General features: G+C 40.1%; 1 protein-coding gene across 2 annotated transcripts in view; it reads left to right on the forward strand.

Annotated features, from left to right (window-relative positions):
* The first annotated feature begins 5,922 nt into the window (after window positions 1-5,922).
* Window positions 5,923-22,231, forward strand: part of Gatb (glutamyl-tRNA amidotransferase subunit B) — an 83,150-nt gene continuing 66,841 nt past the window's right edge. For both annotated transcript variants that reach the window (XM_031374232.1, XM_031374233.1), the window contains exons 1-2: window positions 5,923-6,269; window positions 7,885-8,035. In XM_031374232.1, the coding sequence (XP_031230092.1) occupies window positions 6,094-6,269; window positions 7,885-8,035 (327 nt within the window). In that variant the 5' untranslated portion in view covers window positions 5,923-6,093. The remainder of the gene's footprint in view (window positions 6,270-7,884; window positions 8,036-22,231) is intronic.

The following is a 22,231-nucleotide window of genomic DNA, read 5'->3' on the forward strand; positions in this document are numbered from 1 at the left end:
TGCAAGTGTCATCATAGAGATCCACTGCCCTAGGAACTGTGAGCATCATAGAGAGCCACTGCCCTAGGAACTGCAAGTGTCATCATAGAGAGCCACTGTCCTAGGAACTGTGAGCGTCATAGAGATCCACTGCCCTAGGAACTGTGAGCATCATAGAGAGCCACTGTCCTAGGAACTGTGAGTGTCATAGAGAGCCACTGCCCTAGGAACTGTGAGTGTCATAGAGAGCCACTGTCCTAGGAACTGCAAGTGTCATAGAGAGCCACCATTTTAGGATACAAGTGTGGTAGGGAGATTGTCTGAAATCATGCTTTCCTTAGAAAACTAAGCAGGGCGAACCTTTCCTTTTCCAAACTCCACACTCTTCATTCTTCATTTTGGCATCTGTGATGGTCACTCAACTCTGACAGATTGTGAAATGTCAAATTGGGGTACATAAATCACAATACCATTGCTTGAGATTGTATGAGTCCCACTGTGGTAAGTAAAAGATAATAAAGTTATTTAATAAATCTGTATAAACTTTTAAAAAAAAAATAGGCTATACATCAATGTAAAATATTCTTCAGAGGAATCATACCCATACACTACAGCAACCATAATAAAGAAAACAACTTTACAGAATGGGATACAAATAAATATTAGACAAAAATGTGACTACTATTTGCCAGAATGATTATTTATATATTTTTACTTCCGTTTACTGTGGCTAGGAATCCACAGTATTCAGTCCCATCCTTAACACGATTTCTTTTCATTTTTACTATACATGGAGAGGAGTGAACACACCTTTTATTAGCAAAACTGATCTAAATGTTTGAACAACATCAATCTGAAACCACTGTTGGGCCATCATTCAATCTTGTTGTTGAATCAGACTCTAGAGTCATGCTCCAAGGAGACATAAATAATGTCTGTACTCCTGTATCACTTCTTAATTCATCAATCGCTGGAAACTTTCCCCCTTTCTCCCCTCACTCTGCATTTATCTCAGTAGTTCCATCTTTTGAATGCTACTTGGTTTTAGTCCAAACCAGCACTTCTTCATGAAGCACAATGTTGCCTCTCAATAGCTGTCTATTAAACTGTGGTGAACCTGAAGGAAGGCTCAGCCACCAAGATTTCAGGCCTATTGTTTTGGGTAGCTCATTCATTCTTAGTTCAAGGGCAGCCCAGATAGAAGTGTGACTTCAGATATGCACAAGTAACGACACCCAATTATCTGGCAAGATGTGTGAGATAAGCTGTTCTGTTCCCTTCTGTAACACCACCTGGTAGAATGTGGTGTATTTCCCCCTCGATGATGGAGGGAGAGTTGATTCACTAGGAGAAAGGTCTCATCAAAGTTCATGTGTCCCAGTGAGGCTGTGTGTGCTTGTGCCTGGACATGTGTACACGTATTATATATGTTATTGACAGAGGTCAATGCTGAGCCTCTCTTCAGTCACTCTCTACCTTAAGTTTTGAGGGGTAGTCTCTCCCCTGAAACTGTATAGAGAGATGGCCCTATCTGTGTTTGTCTCTTAGCTCTGGGTTACAGATGCACAACACAGCATTTAGTTTTTTTACATGGGTGCTAGAATTCCAAGCTCAGATCCCCATGCTTGGGCAGACAGCATTTTACCAACTGAGCCATCTCCTCAATCTTCTCTGTTGAGTGGTTCTTTAATGATATACATTTATTCATCATCATTCTTTGGCTCCAAAATAAAAGGACCAGCTGACATATACAAATATCTGTTTTGAAACTGAATAGCCACGGGTTATTATTTTTGCATTATTTTTTGAATGAAAGTAGAGCTTAGAAGTGTGTGTGTGTGTGTGTGTGTGTGTGTGTGTGTATACACATGCACACAAACTCTTCTAGTTCTGATGGCTAGAATACTCAATTCCAAAGCATGAAAATAGAAAGCATTTTTAGTTCCTTGCAGGGCTTTGATCACATGCAAACCACAGCTTGCAGAAACATGGAGTTTAATGTTTTCTAGCTCTCAGTACTTGCAACTCAGGATTATCTTCCTTCCAGCAAGAGGTGAGTCAAGGGGATACATGCAGGTAGAACTTTTGCTGAGACACTATTCCTGTTTCTTGCCTGGGTCCAGTCATATTTTTAGATCAGCAAGCTATTCCTTGAAATCAGATAGAAGATCACAAAAATATTATAGTTCCTAGGCCAAGCCTAATAAGGGTGTGCTGGCCTCACCTTCCCAGCTGACATTTCATCTCTACAAAGGCCCTGAGCAGGGCGTTCTATTTCCTTGCATTGGGAATGAAGAAAGGGTTATAGATTTCTTTGCCCCACAGCAATCTTCTAGAGAAAGTGATTGTTCCCTCCACATCAGTATTTTATCAGAAGCAAGACTTTAATGGAAAAATAAAAAGAAATGAATCCTGTTCTCCCAACTGCTCAGCAGGCATGTAGCCCCCGTCTTTGTTTTCCCCCAGTGGTACTTCTATGGATCTTAAAGTGTGGGGTTTTCTAAGAAGAAATTTTGTATTTAAAGAATGCTTTTTTCAAAGACATGAACTACCTTTGTTCCAATGTTTTTATTACATGCAGATGATCTTGTCAAGTTTTGTCACATGCCCATCATCGTAAATGAACTGTTTTCTTTTTATAGGGAATTTGAATTAACTTTACTACCAACCCTCCCTATCCACATGGCTGAAATTTCAACACTGTGTTTCTTTCCATAGCCAAAACGACAAATATAAAATATTAGGCAACAGAGAGATCAAACTCATTACTGTATTAAGAAACACAGTGACAACTCCCATCCAGCTTTGTTAGACTACAATGTCTATTTTATATATTCATCTGCTATGTATTTTTAAAGCATTGCCTTTGTTTTCACAGGACAAATGTAGTTAATTAAAGAAAAAGATTAGTTCACACGGTTTTAAGATTTGCACATATATTCAAATAGATTTTGAGATACGGTGCCACGATAGCAGAAGCTATCTTTTTTATTTTACTTGGAATTATAATGTTGCAATTAAAGTTGTTTGCTTCTTTTTAAAAAGCAGGGACTTTGTGCCACTTGTATTGTTCCCCTTACACTGCAGCACATGGTGCTGAAGAAGTTACAGTCTGACACAAAATGCCTTTTCCATATCACTTCCTCCACTGCACCCTAGGAAAATGATGGATAGTGGGAAGAGTCACAATTAAACGCAATCTAAATGGGAGGTGGAATTCATGTTCAGAAATCAATGTGTTTATATATAGATAAAATTGTTGAGTCAAATACAGAGGTGAGCCAGGTCATTCCAACTCTGGCCACTCAAGACTTGGAAAAGGACTAACCCAAACCAAGCATGTTATTTACGACATACTTCCTAACTAGTCTCATTTATAACTGAAAATCAGCTCTGGCTCAAACATCTTTTTTTTTTTTAATTGATTGAATAATATTGGGGAGGGAAGAGCTGAGGCATGCTCTTTGAAAAAATATGGTTAGAAACTCTGTCCTACTACCTCCTGAGTGCCTTGAAAATGAAAATCTCTGTGTCTTCCAAATGACAGCCACCTTGTTGTGGATCCAAAATAGCTCCCTCAGCCAGAGAGCTGTCTGTCAGTAAGAGTTCTAATGCGTACATATTTGGCATTCAGAAAGAAGGCAAGAAATGGTCTCATGAAAGAAGATTTGGTAGAACAACCCTCCCTGAAGAGCACGGGGATTCTGGAAAACAGTGCCTCTCCTAGACACCACCAAGAGACTAGCAGGCATTTTTGGAAATGAGAGATAATTTTAATAGAGAACAAAGCCAGAAAAGGGGGTGGAAAGTCCCTATTTCCACCACTAGCTTTTATAGGCCTTTGAGAGTCCATGATTAGACATAAAATGTACCAAGCTAGGAGGTTCCCATTTGTTCAAGAAAGCAAATCCATTTACATGCATAGGATTTTCTCTCCCTCTAGTGGTGGGGCGGAGGCCTTTGAAGACCGAGAGCATGTGATTGCATAATACTGCTTTAGAAATCAGGCTGGGTTTTCCACTGCAACGTACTTTGTACAAAAAGTAGGCTATTCTTTGGGTGTCCTCACATTCTCTACAGTGATTTCAAAACCTCTTCTAATACTCCCTGTGAGGTAGTGAAGTGTCTCCTAACTATGTTCCAGGGGTGAGGTAGAGGGTGGTCTTTCCTTCCTCCTCTGTAGCCCTATTAAAGGTGAAATCACACTGCATTCCCAAGCAGTTTTACTGACCAGAAACCCACTTAAGGAGCTAAGGGAAAAGAAAAAGCAAACCCATATACAGCTAATGTAGAAAACATGGGGACTCAGAAGAGAGACACCCATATATCAAGGACCCATAGAATGAAAGGAACCAATTAGAGATACATTTTGAAACGTTTCCACCTTTGTGTTCCACTCACTTTCATTTTCTTCTTTAGTTATATGAAATTATTTCTGCTATAGCAATTCAGATTATTCATGGGAAGTAGATAAAAATATAGAATAAGTAAATGACAATCACTTTTAGAAATTATTTTTATATGTATGTATGAGAGAGACATGGTTGGGGGAGTGCTGTATTTGGTGCCTGCAGAAAGCCAAAGATGGTGTCAGAGCTTCTGGAGTTGGAGTTACAGACAGTTGTGACTTACTGGACATGAGTGCTGGGAAAAAACCTTGGGTCCTCTGGAAGAGCTGAAAGTGCTCTTAACCACTGAATTATCTCTCCAGCCCAGTTTACAGTTTATTTTTCCAAATGGAAGGACCATATTGCATAATACCATAACATCTTCTAAATATTAATGGAAACATCATAAATTGTAGCTGCCTAATCTGTAGGTTAATGATCAATAACTGAAACACATCAGTGTGAAATATGGAGAGCACACATCTATTCTTTCTCTATAATTGGGCATCAGTGACTTCCACTAGATTGTTCCTCTTGGAAATCTCCAAGGCAACCAAGCACCTACGTTTCCACAGAGAATAGGTTCCTTTTCTGGCTTCCTTACCTTACACTACACACATAAGTCAGGATCTCCCCAAGTTATCCCCAACTATAAGGTCCCTCAATCTCATCTTATACACCTCCCAGAAATAGATGTTTAACTTTACTCTTCACCACTACCCCAATTTGTTATCTCTTTTCTAAGGAACATACCCTCACAACAGCCCCCACTTGTCAAATGCATTCACCACACTATACCACTTCAAATATTCTCAAGGTGCCTACTCTATACTCTAGAAATACTGTGGTGAATACCAGAAAAGGATCCACTGAAATCAAAGATAGCTGTTAGGTAGTACACGAACAGTTAAAATCGGAGGATGAAAGTGAGGACTATTGTAGACTAAGTTTTCAAATAAAAAAAAAAAATCACCTGGAATTTTAACAAGGGATATGAAAGGCTCTGTTTGGTTTTGCTTTCCTGAAGGTGGAAATGCTACCACCTTCTACATAGTAGGCAAATGCTGTAACACTGAGGAATATGCCCAGCCCAGGACGAGTTCTGAAGTTAAAGAAATCCATTGAGGTGATGTCTTTTTTTCTATCAAAGCTTTCTAACACAAGAAATTGTTTCAGATGCTGGCTAAGAAAAATAGTAATTAAAAAAGCACATAGAAGTTTAATTATTTTTTCCAGACATGAAAAATATTTTTTAAAACGTCTTTCTGTGTGTTCCTTTCCCTACAATGTCAATTCTATAAAATAGAACAGCCCTAAAGTCTTTCTTTCTAGTATGTCAATGTTGCCTAACTATTGAACTATGTCTATATAGCAGGCATGCAAATAAGTATCAGTTGAAATAATGCACAAATTTGTGTACGAAGTGTGCGAGCAAGACAGAAAATAAATGCGTTGGAGGGTTAGGAAGCCTTTGTGATGAGGTTGGGGGTCACAAAGCTCTCCAATTCCCCGCTAGGAGGAGTCTCACAGGACCCACAAACCCTCCCACTTCTCTGGTTCCGCCCCTCCCCAACAGATTTCCGGCAGCCTTTGAATTGGGTTGCCGGGAATAGTAGTCTTCCGGTCCAAGTCTACACGTGATGTGGCGCATTACCAGAACTACGCTTCCCAGGGAGCCTTGCGGCAGAGGGAGAATGGGTCACCTGACCCGGATTTCGGCGATGCAATGGCGGCGCCCGTGCTGCGCTTGGGTTTCCCTGGAAGACGCTGGGCTTTAGCGTGGTTTGACGGCGGTTCCCGCCACCGAAGTGGCTCTCGGACTGGGCCCACATCCAACTGGGCTAGGAGACAGAGTTCAGTGGCTCAGCCTTCCCTCCACACGGCTCAGAAGCCGAGGAAAGGGTATATTTTCTTCGTACCTTTTCCCGTCTCGTGAAAGTGCGGAACGAAGATAGGGCTCCGGCAGCCCAGCCTTAGGGTTTTAGTGTGCTGGAGGGTGGTCACCTATGTAATATGGACAACTGAACCTAAATGAAAACACAAAAACAGGCCTGCCACCTTCACCCTCCCACTTAAACGTCTGTCCTAAAGTAGGCATATTTTGACATCGTGCGAGTGTAAAATAGCGTTTCCTCTAGCCTTCTTCGCAGACGGAAGATTGGAATATTTTGTCCTAACTAGTGTGGGGTCTGTGACACTAGACTCTGGCTCGTATGTAGCGGGCATTTGGCGTTACTACGGGCTAACAATAATTTAAAGACAGAAAATAGCCTTTGTACAAAGCCCCAGATAGTAGAGCTTAATGTTATTAGAGGTCTTATTAGTCAGAAAGCACTAGCTATCTGTGGTTTTATGATGGGCGTATTTGTCTAGACCCAGGAGGATGTAGTCGACTAACGAAATCTTTCCCCGATTATGTAAAGATTTGCTTGTCCTGTACAGCTGTTAGTTGCTTCAGTGTACATGATTTTAAGCTTCTTTTAAAATATAGAAACATAAGGCAAATTTTTAATGTTTTGTTTTGTTGAGGTTGGCATTCTTTTTAGCATTTCAGTGACGAAGAGAGAAAAAACGTCCAAACTAAACCATTTTCTTTCCATGCAATGAAACTGCAGAAATACTTTAATAATTATAGCATGCAGAATTTTTGAATTTCTTAGTTTATTTCCTCTCACTTGCAAGCTTTATTTCCAAATTTTACAAAGAAGGAATTAATCTTTTTTTTTCATTCCTTCATCTGTTGAAATGCTTAAAACAAAACTGAATGCACATGAATTAAAATATGTATAATATAGAAAATTGCTAGGGAGAAGTGAAGACTAGGAACATATATAGGAATAGAGAATTTTAATTCCTCAAAGAGAACTGAGTACGGGCTCACCAGAGTAAGAATGGTTAGATAAGCGACATTAGTATAGCATTTTATAGCATTTACTAAGATTTGCTAGCAGTCAGGTATGGACAAATGAAAGAATTTAAGCTTAGATCTCAAGAACTGGATGTGACTTGGAGGATGAAAAAAAAAGTTTCCTCTAATGGTTTACTGTTCTTTTTCACAAGTTTTTAGGAGTACCATGTCATGGTAGTCTATGGTAGTCTATGGTATCTGTGTGATCCTGCTTCTGTAGCTACAAGCTGTTAACAGTTAACTCTTAAAGTATGGATGATAATTTATTCTTTAGCTGTCATTTCTCTAGAACTAGAATCCTGGCATTTGTGTTAAACCTAAATAATGATGAGGAGATAAGTTTTATTATTTACTGAGTCATTTACTTAGTGCTTATTAACTAATAAGGTACACTCAATTTATTCACCAATAAAATGAAATATTTTAAAATATAAGCATATGAAATTTTAATTTAAAACACAAGTGAGATTATTATTGGAAATGCAGGTTTATAAGAATTTATATATAGTGACATATATATATGTATATATATATACACACACACACATATATATATATATTTGTATATATACACACACACACCATTTTAACCATTTTCCTTCTCTTTAGCGAACACAAATGGGCGGCTGTAGTAGGATTGGAAATTCATGCGCAGATTTCCTCCAACTCTAAACTCTTCTCTGGAGCTCAAGTATGTTTTGCAGCACCTCCAAATTCTTTGGTTTCTTATTTTGATGCATCTCTGCCTGGAACTTTACCGGTAAGGTGTTTTATATTGTCTATTTACATTAGAAAACGTTTATGTCATAGTGAATATAGAAAACTACTTGCTTAGGGAATTTTGCATGATTAGGGAATTAAGCATGATGAATTAATTAATTAATTAATTATAGACATGTTTCTGTAATTCTGTTTCTAAATCTGAGTGTATTCATAGCATCTATTCACTTCTTTCACAAACACTTTTAAATGCCTATCAAACACCAGATGCTGATAGGAACTGTCTAATGCAGATAAGCAAAGATCTTTGCTTTAGGAGGAGTTTAAAGGTGGACAGAGCTGATATCTTACAAACAAGTAGAGTACAATATGACAAATCTTGCAAAGACAACGTGCAGCCAGGCGGTGGTGACCCACGCCTTTAATCCCAGCACTTGGGAGGCAGAGGCAGGCGGATTTCTGAGTTCAAGGCCAGCCTGGTCTACAGAGTGAGTTCCAGGACAGCCAGGGCTACACAGGAAAACCCTGTCTCAGAAAAAAAAAACAAAAAACAAAAAGAAAACAAAACAAACAAACAAACAAAAGCAAAGACAATGTGCAAAGGGTGGCTTTGGAACCCAAAGGATGGACATGTAATTGAGCAAGAGGAAGTACTATTGTGAGAAATTGTAGTGTTGTATCTAGTTAAGAAGGAATGGCTGGAAAAACATGGTGTCCACACTGAGAAGTCAAGTAGGAGTCAGACTGATACATGGAGGAGTGGGGAGGACCCAAGGAAAGAACATTAGTATGTGATTTTTACAGTGTAAGAGCAATGTGATTTCAGTTATTGAAATCCAAGAAGCAGTCAGTAATGGAGCACTACAGTATAAAAGAGAGTTGGTTATTGATTTAGCTACTCATTCTCACTTGATCCTAAGGAGCCACTAAGCCAGTGACACCATCAGCAAGGCTTTCAGTGTAATATTTTTATGTAATGAGTTGCATTTTGAAGGATAAGATGGCAGGATCAGTGTAAATATTTGAGCTAGTATGTGGCTCACATTCTGTTCAGGAACCTTATATTGTTAAGTGGGAATGGAGTTTCCATCTTTAGGAGCATGTGTAGACAGGGTGATGATGAGTGTGTCACAGGCAGGGACTGTCATGAGTGTGTTCTGTACTCTCAGACATTTAAGTACAAGCGAACGCTGATTGAACTGCCCAGGCTGTGCATGTGTCTGCTTTACTTGGAACTTTGATTGGATTAAGGCAGCTTCTGAGGCCTAGAACTCTTCTTATTTGGACTTTTCATTGTGAGGGATCACATCTATCCAAACCACATCCCTGGCCTGTTTGCTGTTGGGTCTCTTTAAAGGAAGTCAGCTGCAGAGACCTTTGCTATACACATATGGTCCCATTCTCTCAGGTTCTCTTCCTACCGTAAAGTGTATAGAGGAGGAGTTCTTGTTTCCTGGAGAAACAAGAACTTGTTTGCTTTAAAAACAGGTTCTCTTTTTGGGTGAACACTCACATAAGATACAATATCTACTTAGATGAGTGAAATAGAAGTGAGTTTATATAGTACTTCTACCTTTTTTCTTCTGTGATGAGACCTTTTTTCCTTATGTTATAGTTGACCATCAAGAGTCTAGATGTAAGGTAGGGCCTTTTGAAGGTTTTTTTTCTCTTTAGTTGAGAATGTGATACCTAGCAGAGTCTTAGGGTACATTTAGAAACATAGTTTTGGATAAGCAGATATAAGCAGACGACAGATTCTTCAGTTGTGCCTCAATAGAGTCAAATATTATAGCCAGTTCAAAATAACTAGCAGTTCAGCATATTTGGAAAGACATGTTATGTTCCCTAGAAAGTTCCTGCTATGTGATCAGCAGGTCAATTAAATAGTGAGTGCATTGAGAATGTGTGAACATTGGATTGAGATAGCAGGCAAGGCTACAATTATAGTTTTCCTAAGCAAGGGTTTGCTTTTCTTTACTAGCACCAGCAGCACTCATGGCTCCAGTAGTTGCCATGGCTGTTTTCTCAGCTTTGCTGATCAGCTTGCCCTTCAGAAGTGTCCTTCTTTTAAAAGACCCTGTTTTAGTCTGCAGCTGAGGAATATGAAAATCCTCACACCAAGACATCACTTAAAGCATTTCATTCCTCTCTTCTTTGCCTGTTGTTCAATTTAAAATGTTGTAGAACACGTATCTGAGGCCCATGATCACAGTATCATGATATTTTCACTCTGCATCTGGTAACTGTAACTAATGAAGAACTTGAGAGATGGTCTTTGACCATTGGGTTGAGTAGTATGTTGTTGTGTGATCAGCTGTGTCGAGTAGGGGTAATACACTCACTGCTCCTTCCTTCCTGCCTCTCCTCCTCTGCCTCCTGACCCCCTCATGGCTGCTTTCCTTTACCAACGCTAATGGCCGCTCCTCAGCCTTCACTTCTGCTTTACCTGTTTTCCTGGCAATATTTCTCTCTTGTCTAGTTCTCAGTTTGTATTTTTAATGTTTTATCTATTTTTATACAAATAATTTATCAACATATTAAAATATAGCACTTATTTTATTGATCCTGCCCCACCCCCCCCAAAAACATCAATGACCAAGGAAAGTATCTGCTTGGAAATGTGTGATAAAGGGAGGAATGTATGCATGAGGGTATATACATGTCACACACACACATACATACATACTTACACACATACTACACATACACATGCAATACAGAGAACAAAAATAATTGGGAAAAGAATGATTTACTTAATTGATGATTTTGGAAAAATTGGTTAGCTATTTAGAGAATAGAGCTCCTGTGCATAAAACAAATTTTGTGTATTTATATCTCTATAATATTCATATATAATATATATATTTACAAGTTAAATGTAAAAATTAAACCACAAAAAATATACAGGAGAATATTCACTTGTTGTGAACATATTTTATGAGAGTATGAAGAGACTTTTGTAAGGCAAAATGATATTGTTTTGTATATTTTAGTCATCCAACAAGTATTTATTGGCCCACTGACTCTTTTAGGAGTCTGTCATAGAAAAACAATGAAAAAAATGGTTAAAGACTTCTCTACAGTGATGTCTACCCCAGGACTGTTTGTAATAATGTCAAATTGGAAGCAACCAGAGTTTCCCAGTGGTGGGGGGTAGTGGTTGAGTAAATTGTGATAAATGTATACAGTGGAGTATTATGAAGCCACTAATAATGTTTATGAAAATGTTTTAGTGGCATAGAAAAGTGCTAAAGATAAAATTTTCATTGAGACAAATAGAATGTCTGTGTAGATAGATCACTTAATCTTCTTTTGCCTAAGTTTCCAACTTGCAAAGTGAGGGTAATGTATTAGACTCATTGGATTTTTATGAGAATTAAATGAATAAACTCTTTTAAAATGCTTAGTCACTGCAAGTAGGAAGTGCTTTATAAATCTAACCTATTAGTATGAACACATAGTGAATGGTGACTTTCATCTTTATAAAGATTCCCTTGAGTTATTAAGCACAATTTTTTTGTTTTGCCAGTGACAGCACAAGTAACTGCTATCTACAACAGTTGGTATCCTTATTTGCATTTTATTACCATAGATACACTGCAATTATGTCATTTAGCCATAATAGTATATTGGACAAACATTTCTTAGCAAAGATACTTATTTTATTTGCAGAATAAAAAGTTACTAAGTTTTATTTTAATGAGTGCTTAATTTAGAAGAGATTTGCTTTGTTCAAAAAGTACTGATGTGTTGTTCAGAGGCTGAAGTGCTTCTGTAGAATGCATTTGCTCTATGTGTGATTTATTTTGCCTGCTGACCTGTTAAAAGAGATGCCTGATTATGGAAGGTCCAAGTAGCCATAAGAGAAAAACAGTGCTTTAAAATATTTCAAGATCAATCAGTAAACACTTAACTGAGTGCATTTAAAGTGCATGGTATTATCTCCTGATTCTAAACACAGGCTTTTACTTAAATTATTATTACCTCCCTTTGTGGTTGCCTTCAGTCCTTTACTCGGCTGACATTGTCTCCGTCTACCAAGTGCTTGCCCTATACTAGCTCTAGAGAGACAGTTCTGAGCTAGGTCATCTTGCCCTCATGCAGCAACTAAGCACAGTGTGGCAGCACCTGCTAATACATGTGTACATAGTAGAAACAGAGTGCTTAAGGAAAACATAGGATGGGCAGTCATAATGCAAGGTTTGTAAGACTGACTAAACAAAAAGTAAATGACTATACATAGGAGGGATGGCTAAGTTTTATGTCAATTTGATACAAGCTAGGGTTATTTGAGAGGTAGGAACCTCAATGGAGAAAATGCCTCCTTCCAATTGGACTGTAGGCAAGCCTGGAGAAGATTTTCTTAATCAGTGATTGATGCGGGAGGCCCCAGCCAGCTTTGGATGGTATTGGGTTGGCAGCCCTGGTTCTATAAAAAAGCAGGCTGAGAAAGACGTGAGAGGCAAGCCTCATTCCCCCAAAAGCATCAGCTCCAACTCCAGGTTCCCACCTGGTTTCAATTCCTGACTTGGCTTCCCTCAATGGACTCAGGAGATGTAAGTCAAATAATCCCTTTTCTCCTCATGACTTTTTGTCCCAGGGTTTTATCACAGCAATACTAACCCCGACTAAGACAAGATAGAAGAAAACCAGGACATGACTAGCACTAGGGATCAGAACATGTTCCATAGGCCACTAGCAGTGAGTAGGCACTGATGTCTGCCTTCTGACCTCTAGTGCTCACACCTTATGTCTGCCTGTTTTTCCAGAAGGTCAGAGACCTGGTTTTTCTGTTTTCCCTTTTCTGTCCTTCCACAAACAAGAGTCTGTAAGGGTGGCTATAGAGACTGTAGGCCAGATGGAGTACTTAGAGGCTGCTGCTGTTGCACAGGAGTCGAGGACTCTCAGTAAAAAAAGCCGCAGAGCCTCCTGACTGCTCAAGTGGAAGGCAACCAGTCAGCAGGGCTTGGCGATTCACAGAGAATGTTTAAAGAGCACTTGAATAACTCACTTTAAAAATGAAGCTTGACACAGGTCACCAGACAGTACATGATGGACAGTGCCCTTAATAAAAACAAAAGTTAAATGAGCTAGGAGGCAGTAGACAGTAAAAGATAGATAAGTTTTAAAAATGCGTAAAAGCTTTAGTAAATATCCTTTAAGATATAAGAATCAAGCTCTTGGAAATTTAAATTATGGTGCCTTGGCCTATCTCTCCACTCCCACTCCCATGCCCCGCCCCCACTCACCCCACCCCCCCACCCCAAAAACCCAAACTTCCAAAGACTTAGAAAGTCAACAAAAATCCTTCTCAAGAACAATAATGAAATTGAATAATAGAAGAAAATTAGGGACTCAGCCTGGGTAGTTCCGAGTTTGATGGGTAGAAAATCGGTGTGAGGAAGCTATCACAAAGACAATAACAGATGCATTTCCTAGAATCCAAGCATATGTATCTCTGAATGGAAAGGGCCTGCCAACCACCCAGCACAAAGGATAAAATCGGCCTCAAATGCAGGCATGCCATGAAGTTCATTACCACTGGGACTGAAGGAAGAGAAGTTGCTGAAGCCCCTCAGAGCGAGGGAAATGAAGTGCAGGTCATATGCAAAGGATGGGGGTCAGGCAGAATGCAGACTCCTCAGCAGGGTACTTACAAGTGGAAGAGAGTGCAACAAAGTCCTAAGTATTATTAGCAGAAAATGAATTATTCCAGGTGAGAATTCTGCCCCACCTCTATCAATCAGGTGTGCTGGTAGGGTAATGGCAGCTTCAAACAGGCAGCTTCTTAAGATTTGCCTTCCATTATCCAGGTTCCTGGAGTAAAGAAGAGCTCCAGGTAGCCAGCTTTGCAGCAGCTCCCACAGGCCCCCAGAAAAGAAGGTAGCTTCAGGAAGGACTGGGGAAGATGGGGAGGTGCAAACAGTAGGTGTCTATAAGTGAGCTCTCTGAGAAGAGCACACATTAAGTACAAAGAAGTAAATGAAAGGCAACTACAAGATGCAGGATGTTCTGGAAAGGAAATAAAATCACTAAATCCCTTGGGAGAGAGCACATTTAAGAAATAGTAGAAGCCCCACCCTCTAATTTAACAAACTCTATGACACAACTCAGATATTGAGGAGTACAAGATCAGAACTAAACTTATATTTACCATAATTGGGAGTCATGTTCTAAACTCCTACAGTGACAGACAGACAGACAGAGACAGAGCGGTGGGGAAGAGAGAGAGAGATTAAGTGATCCCCATTCATTAGAGGCTCCAGTTCTCCTCATTCTAGACTTCTAGTTAGTAGCTTGGATTTGTTTTTCTTTTAGAGGAGGCGTGAGAGAGGGATTGTTAGCATTTGGTTTCAACTATTGTTTTGTTGTTTACATTTTTTAAAAGATTTATTCATTTTATGCATATGAGTACACCACCATTGCTCCCTTCAGACACACCAGAAGAGGGCGTCAGACCCCATCACAGATGGTTGTGAGCCACCATGTAGTCGTTGAGAATTGAACTCAGGATCTCTGGAAGAGCAGTCAGTACTCTTGACTGCCAAGCCATCTCTCCTGCTCCTGTTGTTTACATTTTTAATTGGGTAATAAATACGCACTTTAGATTGCCTTGAGACAGACTTTGAGTCACAGGATTTATTCACCAAGGTTTCTTTTTGTTTTATGCACAGGATAAAAGTAAGTCACTTTCCTGGTGTGCTTTTCATCTTCTTCCTTTTTTGCTCCCAAAGTCCAAGCGATGGAGGTCCTTTCTTCTCCCATCCTCACAACCCTCACCCATATTTCAAGCTCTTGCATGTGCCTTGGCTCCTGTCCCTTGGCTTAGTTCACTGCCATTCTAGCAGCCTGACTTCACATACTTCCATGTAACCCAGCTTATTATCAGGGTGGGCATATTCTATTCTTAAATAGATATAAAGTAATACAGCATGAATAAGTGCTTATGATACAGTTTTATAAAAATACTGGGAAATGTTTCCTGTTAATCTTTCACCTTGAAACTCATATCAATTAATTCTGGAAACAAAGTGAGCCACATTGTGGGGCTCCCAAGTTCTAAACACATACACTGTGTCTTTCATTGTAACAGCTTACCAAACCTGTTCTTGTGCCAGTTTTTAGGAAGGCTTGTCACATGGCAAATGGCCAAGTAGCTTTAGCCTTCACCAGCAGGTGATGGATTTTTCCAAAGGTCTCCTGGCACAGAGTATTATTTAAAAATAGGAAGATAAATACCAGATGAGACTGCCCAAAGATCTGAAGGTGGTTGCATCTAGGAACAGAACAGGATGTCGGGGTTGGAGTTGGGCACCACTGCTTTTCAGTATCAGTTAACGTATTAAAAATTAAGGTTAAGTGAATAAGGACAAGTGGGAGGAAGGACCTTTCAAAAACAGATGTCTTCAGAGAGCACAGGAAGAAAGACCACTCCCTCCCTTAGCCCAAGGGGAGATGTGACTCTCCTCATGTAAGCACAGATACGTTTTGTAGGTTCAGGCATGGGGCACAGAAGAAGCCCTTGTCAGTTTGTCTTCTTTAGCAAACACGTTCTAGCGTCTCACGCTCCTGTCGATGTTAGTGTCTCCTGCACTTTGGCTCTGTGGGGATGAGCTCTCATTGCTTGTGTACTTCCAGCTGTTCGTGCTTCTCCCTCAGTCTGCAGTGAAAGTGTAGGATTCCTTATTGACATTTATTTCTTCTCAGCCCTCTGACGAAGTGATTCCACTTTCTTCAGGCATCTGTTACTGCTGATGAGGAGTCTGTGTCTGTAGGTAGTTTGTTCTCTCTGGAAGTATTAGCCAGGATGGTTCCAGGTGTGGGTTTGTTATCATCTGTTCTCCTCTGTGCTCAACGTGATTTTCTACTTGACTGTACCTTGGACTGTAGAGATGTCTCTAGGATGAATTCATGAGAGCTTCTGCCAGGGCCCCTTGGTCTTTCTTGAATGAACAGTTTTCTGCATTAATTTCTCAACCTCCTACAGCTTAGGTAGTACCAGAGGCCTACCATGCATTGGAATCAGATGCAAAGTCAGAGATCGGCCTTTTCAGAGTTGTCTTTCTCCATGACCTGAGGTGGGTGCCTCCTCCATGTCTGCTTCCCGCTGGTGGCAAATCTGACTGGACCAGGAGTTTTGGCTCAAAGCTTTCTTCAGGGAGTCACTCCACTTCTTTACCTTCATGGGCTCAGAGTCTTGACTTCTGCTTCAGGGTGTTTTCAGTTGCCCACAGCTGGAGTTTCAGCTGCGTTTACAATAATGATCTACTAACAGAGTGCTTGTTCTGTAGCAGATTAGCTTATTTTAACCTCCTAACAACCCAGTGAGGTAGTTACTATGGTTACTGCAATCAGAAGGTAAGTGGAGAAGCCAGGATTAAAACCCAGTAGTGTGGTTTCAGAAACCATGCCCTTGTCCCAGAGCTACCCTGACACCTGTGTCTGCCTAAGGACGCTTCATAACCTTAAACTAACAGCACAGCTTTGTCCCCAGGGAACTCTCTTATTGCAGATGAGCTTGACTGTTGTTTTTAGGTGTGTGCTCAAGCATGTATGTACACTTATAAACATCAGTATGTACAAATGCGTGTTTGTATAAATGCAATGTCTTCTTCGCCTCTTCACCTCATGTTCACTGACTATCTGTGCCCTGTCTGCTCTGTCAAGGCTGCTGCCGTCCTGACCTGGCTGCCATTCCTGGTTCTGAAGTACTGACCCTTCTGAATGGCTTTTAGGAGCACAGATATTTTATCTTCTTACTTTATCTTAGTTTTAGGATTTTATGGAAGTTGATTATGAATCTTCAGACTGAAAAGGTCAGTCAGCCCATTTTGCTGCTTATTGGCAGGATTACAGCCAAACCAAGGACAGCATTCTCTGTTTTTATTAGCAAGGGTACAGCCTCATTTCCTATTTTGACCTAGTAAAACTTCCTTCTGTGGTACAGATTGCCCTTAAATTATTAACTGATTTTTGGCCTACAGGACTACAAGCAGGATCCTAGGTTACTTGCTATGGGTTGATTATTTCCTGTTTATCAGTATCATTCTAGTTTCTCTTGTTAAAATACTCTGAATGTGAAGTAGCAAGAAAGTTAGAAACAAAATATATTTATTTGCTAAAATGTCATAGGATTTCCAAGTCTGTTCATTCCATAATTGGCCAACTAATGCTTCCAGAAATGGTGAGAATTTATCAAGGCATCAGATTTGTTTGGAACATATGCTTGTGCAAGCGTGTGCCCCCCCCCACACACACTATGAATGCACATTCACCCATTGTGATTTCAGCTGCCGGGCCCTCCTGGTTCATTCCCAAAGTAGGGAAAAGTAGAGAGGTCACTTGCCTATATTGCCCCTGATGGTAGAGATGCTCAGTGTGGCTCAGTAGATAAGTTCCTTTGAGAATCAGCCTGATGAAATTAATTGGAGGCCAGTGATCTGCTCTTGTGTTGCTTGTCTGGAAGCTCTTATCTGTATGTAACACCAAACCTCCTAGCAAACACAAGGCCTCTTTTTTCCAAAACTGGGAAAAGAGATAAAGCCATTTTTTTTCATTTGTATATGCAAAGGCACTCTCCTTTTTTCTCACTATCAGTCTGTCTAAAAAAATCATTTGGAGCTTTCCATACATTGTTCAAAATTGGTCCTGGCAGCTACGGAATGAATCAGGAATATTGTTTGCAACAATTTACAGAATTTTTATTCACAAAAGTATGTATACTATTAACAACAAGGCTCATATAAAGGAGAATAAATATGCTGTGATGCCCACCCCGTATGAACTTGATAACAGTGCACACAGCACATGTTGTGCTGGATATTCATTCTTGAATCCAAGCCTGTGGATTGCACCAAAAAGAGGTCTTGCCTCTCTGAAAATGATGATGCAATGCTTTTGTAAAGTACTTTTGGTTTAATTTATTTTTGAAATCCTAATGACATCTATTTAAAGTTAGGTAAGTCAGCAGTATTTCTGCTCTCTAAACATAGCAGGTATCACTAATAGCTTGTTTCGAAGGGCCTAATCAGTATAGAAAGACTTCACTAGATCTAGAGAGGCGACCAGCTGATAGGCCCTTCTGACCTTTAATTCTGAATGTAATCACAAAGTTGTTTTTAACTTAAAACTGAGACACAAAATAGCAAGTCAGGAAAACATTGTGGAAATGAGTGTTGGGCACACTGCAATCTCATCTGTTTAGCACTATGCCCATTCATACTTAGGTGATACTTATCTGGCCAAGTTAGAGGACAAAATGTGCCAGTGTTCTGTTAACTTTTCCCCCATTTCTGTGATTTCCTTTAATGAAGTCTGTGGAAATTAGAATTACATGGTGTCCTCCGACTTTATTCCTGCCCATCACTCAGAATCCCTGTTACTTTTGTGTTGTAGGGTTGGAGAGTTTTGCCTGTATCCCTTAACTGGGATGTGTGTGAGCACAGGCTTCTGAGAGTGGAGGGTTCTCCTCATCAGTTACACTGTACCAGTGATCCAAATTTCCCAGTGGCATACCTGGCTGTCTCATAGTATTGATGAACTTTTGTCCCATTAGACTGGGTGACCTCCCCTTTGATCATGAGGAACATTTGTCTCCTTCCTTGTTGGGGTTTTCCCACCTCTCAGTAGGTTCTTGGAAGCCTTCCCCTTCAGAAGCACTCTCACCTCTACCGTTCAGCTTCCTGCACCATTTGCTGTTGCATGTGCCCTAAGTTCAATTACACCAATGATTTTATTTTATCAGTGTGTTGGTTTCATAAAATTGATTGGTCTACCCTTTGTGTGTTGTTCAGAGGAACTTCTGTTTAAGGTTCTGAAAAAGCAGCCCATAGTCTTTTGGGGCAACTTGATTGAACCTTGTTTAGAAAATATATATGTGTGTGTATATGTATGTATGTAGGAAGAGAAAGTATGAAAGAATTTTACAAGCATTTAAAACTTGATATTTTTAAACCTATTTTGGGTCTCTTTCTAAAACATATTATGTGTTTTCTCAACTTTTAAATAGAATATCTTGAACATAAGGTAATTTTTACTTGATTGCTTAAGGTTATCAGCAACATCAGTTACTGCTGGAGTTGTAATATAATAGTGCCTTGAAGAGCCATTGAGGGGTGCAAAGCTATCTGATCACACAGTAAATGCTAGCAATAGCCTATTCTCTTTAGACTTCACAGTACAGTGTTTGCAGCCGTTACTTCCCACCCTCCTCCTCCTTTTAAGCTGCTTTCAGTGTGTTTGACTCTGGAAGCTGTTTCTTGCTCATTTTCCACTTCTGGATTCTTATTTCTGATCTTCACTAGCCCAAAAAGCCAGATCATTGTGATTGTTGGAGTGAAATGCAAGCAAAGCTCTGTGTAGAGCTTTGTCCTACAAGTAAAATATGCAGATAGTGTAGCAACCATTCTTGAAGCTGCAGATATCATGAGGCCAGAGTTGAAAGGAATGCATAAGTCATTTGGTCTAGTCCTTTTAATGTACAGACAAAGGAAGTACTGCTGTGACTGGCCCAATCCGTGGTTGTACTGTCACCTGCTCAGAACCAGCATTACTCTCAGTTTAATAATTGGGTTCTTTATTAGTCAGGGTTGACTAGAGGAGCAGTACTCTAATAGAGTGAATATATCTAATAAAGGAGGTGTATTAGATTGGCTTGCACAGTTGGAGCTAGGTAGTCCAATTGGGACTGCCTTTATGGTGGAAAGGCTGAGAACGTGGTGGCTGCTCAGTCCACAAGGCTGGATGCCCCAGCTCTTGCAGCCTGGCACTGCAGGCCTGCATGGCTCCTGCAGAGCCCCTGGTCTTCAGTCCATGTTGGGAGACAGAAGAATCTGTGTCATGACATCAGTAAAGAATGGCAGGAGAAGCAGCAACCGGGTAGATGGACTGAGCAGCAAGGAGTGACCATGGGCAAGTAGGAGCAGCACACTGTTCCTCAGACCTCCTCACGTGCGGCCTGTGGGGCTGCTGTGGAGAGTGCCCACACCAGTCATGCTCCTGGAAATACTCTCACAGATCAACCAGACAAAGTCACTTAGTTGATTATAGTTCCAGTCATATTGACAACCAAGATCCACCACCCCAGCTTTTAATCTGTGTTCTTCTATAATTGGAGTTTAAAGAACTTTGATTTATTATGTAGGTGGCTGTTGTGTGTGTATGTGTGTATGTGTGTGTGTGTGTGTGTGTGTGTGGGCTTGTGTGTATGTGTGTTAAATCTCAAACATGAATACTAGCAACAGATGTATATAATGTTTATAGATGTCCTCTGATTTGCTTATATATATTTACAACATTGACTGCCTGGTATTGACCTTGTTGATGCTTGTATGTGCCATGTATGATGGACTCTGGTTATGAGATTTAAACCCAGAGAAAGAAAAAAAAAATGTGTGCTTAGAAGAAAGGAGATCTAACCTAACCAACCACAAATTCCATGGCCTGTGCATTGCATACAACTGTGACTTCAGCTTGCCAGTATTCACCATTCAAATTATGACAATGACAAAAATTTATTTTAGATTTCTTTATTTTTGTTTCATTTTGGGTATTTTTCCTCTATACTTTCTTCTAGCTTATTGATTTTCTTTTTATTATGTCTATCATTTTCTTTTTAAAAATTTTACTGTAAATGTCTCATTCATGGAAATTTTGTTCTTTCAAATATCTTGTTTTTCTGAAAATAATGTCTTTCTTAATATGTTAGAATCTTAATTTGTTCAAGAACTTTAAATCTATTTATTTTATAGGCTGTGTTTAGTAATTATAGTACCTGATAGCACCTGGATGACTTTACTCTGGCTTTTTTATTTTAAATGATTCTGGCTAAAGTGATTGTCTTCTCTGTCTTGTAAGTTTGGTTGATGAAGGGCTGATGATAGGGATCCATTAGAGGTTTGCTTGAGAGTGAGCTCTTTTAGAGCTCTGCTTCACTGGCTATTTTCCAGTGCTCCCATCGTTAAGGTACACTTCATTTATCTTTCAGTTTGAGGATTCCTGGAGCACAGAGTTAGAAAATTTGACCTGAACTTGTTTGAGAGCAGCCCATTAATCCTTAGGGGTCCTCTTGCTAACACAGAACTCAAGCTAAGACGTGACTAAGGTAGAAACTGCACACAGGCCTTTGGGGACACTTTATATATAAACTGTAGCAGTGGCCTTTCTTATCTCACCCTTAGTGAGTCAGTCCTTTAAGTGCTGTATGGAAATGATGTCACCTCCTCCCTCGGAACTGAGTGGAGCACCCTGGGAACCTTGTCAGCTTTCTTCAAATGACTCCTGGGTCTATGGAGCAGCCCACGGGCACTTCAGGGTTTCAGGAGTCTGCTCCTTTGTGGCTATACCCTATTTCTGGGCAACAACCTGGGCTCCTTAGGTTCAGTTTTTAGCAAGAAACTATAGGTATTGTGTCTAGGAAGGGCTTTTGTCCCATTTCCATATTCCATATTAGGGGTAGGGTTATTGGTTTTTCTTTCTCTTAGAATGTGTCCTCCAACAAGATAGGGGTTCTGAACTGTTTTAGGTGAACTTTGTCTATACAGCACAAAATGTCTAATACTAGAAACAGAGGTAAGGGTGTATAGAAAATAAAATATAGGCATATTACCAGAGGTGCTGGGAGCACAGAGCTTAGGGGTCTGGTAATATAAATGTGTAATAGTTAAAAACAATAGGTGCTAGTGTTTTGTGGCACTGTTTCTGTCTGACATTTGGTAGCTCACACAGGCTTTGTTCTGGTGATTTGTACAGAAGCCTGTAGTAAAATGCAGCCTGAAGTCATGCTGCTGGGCCTTCATTTCCCCACGGGCAGATCCGGAACTAAAACCTTGCAGCAGACCTGGAGAAGCACTTTCGTCCCAGTGTATGCCTGGCTTGGTGGTTGCCATTTGGACTTCTTCTGTGACCTTCTGGTGCGGAGGCCGGGTGGGCAGCATGGGGGTGGTGGAGTTGTTCTAGGTAGATTTTATCAGAACTAGTAAGAGTGTCCTAGAAGATATAGTACAATTTTAAGGGATTAACAAAAATCATACTCCCTCTGACCAGTGAGAACTGCAGTCAGTTAGGTGGAGAGGAACAAATCAGCCTCATTATTGATGATTGCTTTATTGATACATAGGCTTTATATGTAGCCAAATGTCTTCCATTACTTTCTGCCCAGTTGACCTCTGCTTCCTTGTAGGAAGCCATTTCATAAGCACATCACCACTACAAGATGGCATTTGGCTTGCCGTTAGTA

This window comes from Mastomys coucha, unplaced genomic scaffold (assembly GCF_008632895.1).
Source record: "Mastomys coucha isolate ucsf_1 unplaced genomic scaffold, UCSF_Mcou_1 pScaffold16, whole genome shotgun sequence".
In the NCBI taxonomy this organism is placed as follows: Eukaryota; Metazoa; Chordata; class Mammalia; order Rodentia; family Muridae; genus Mastomys; species Mastomys coucha.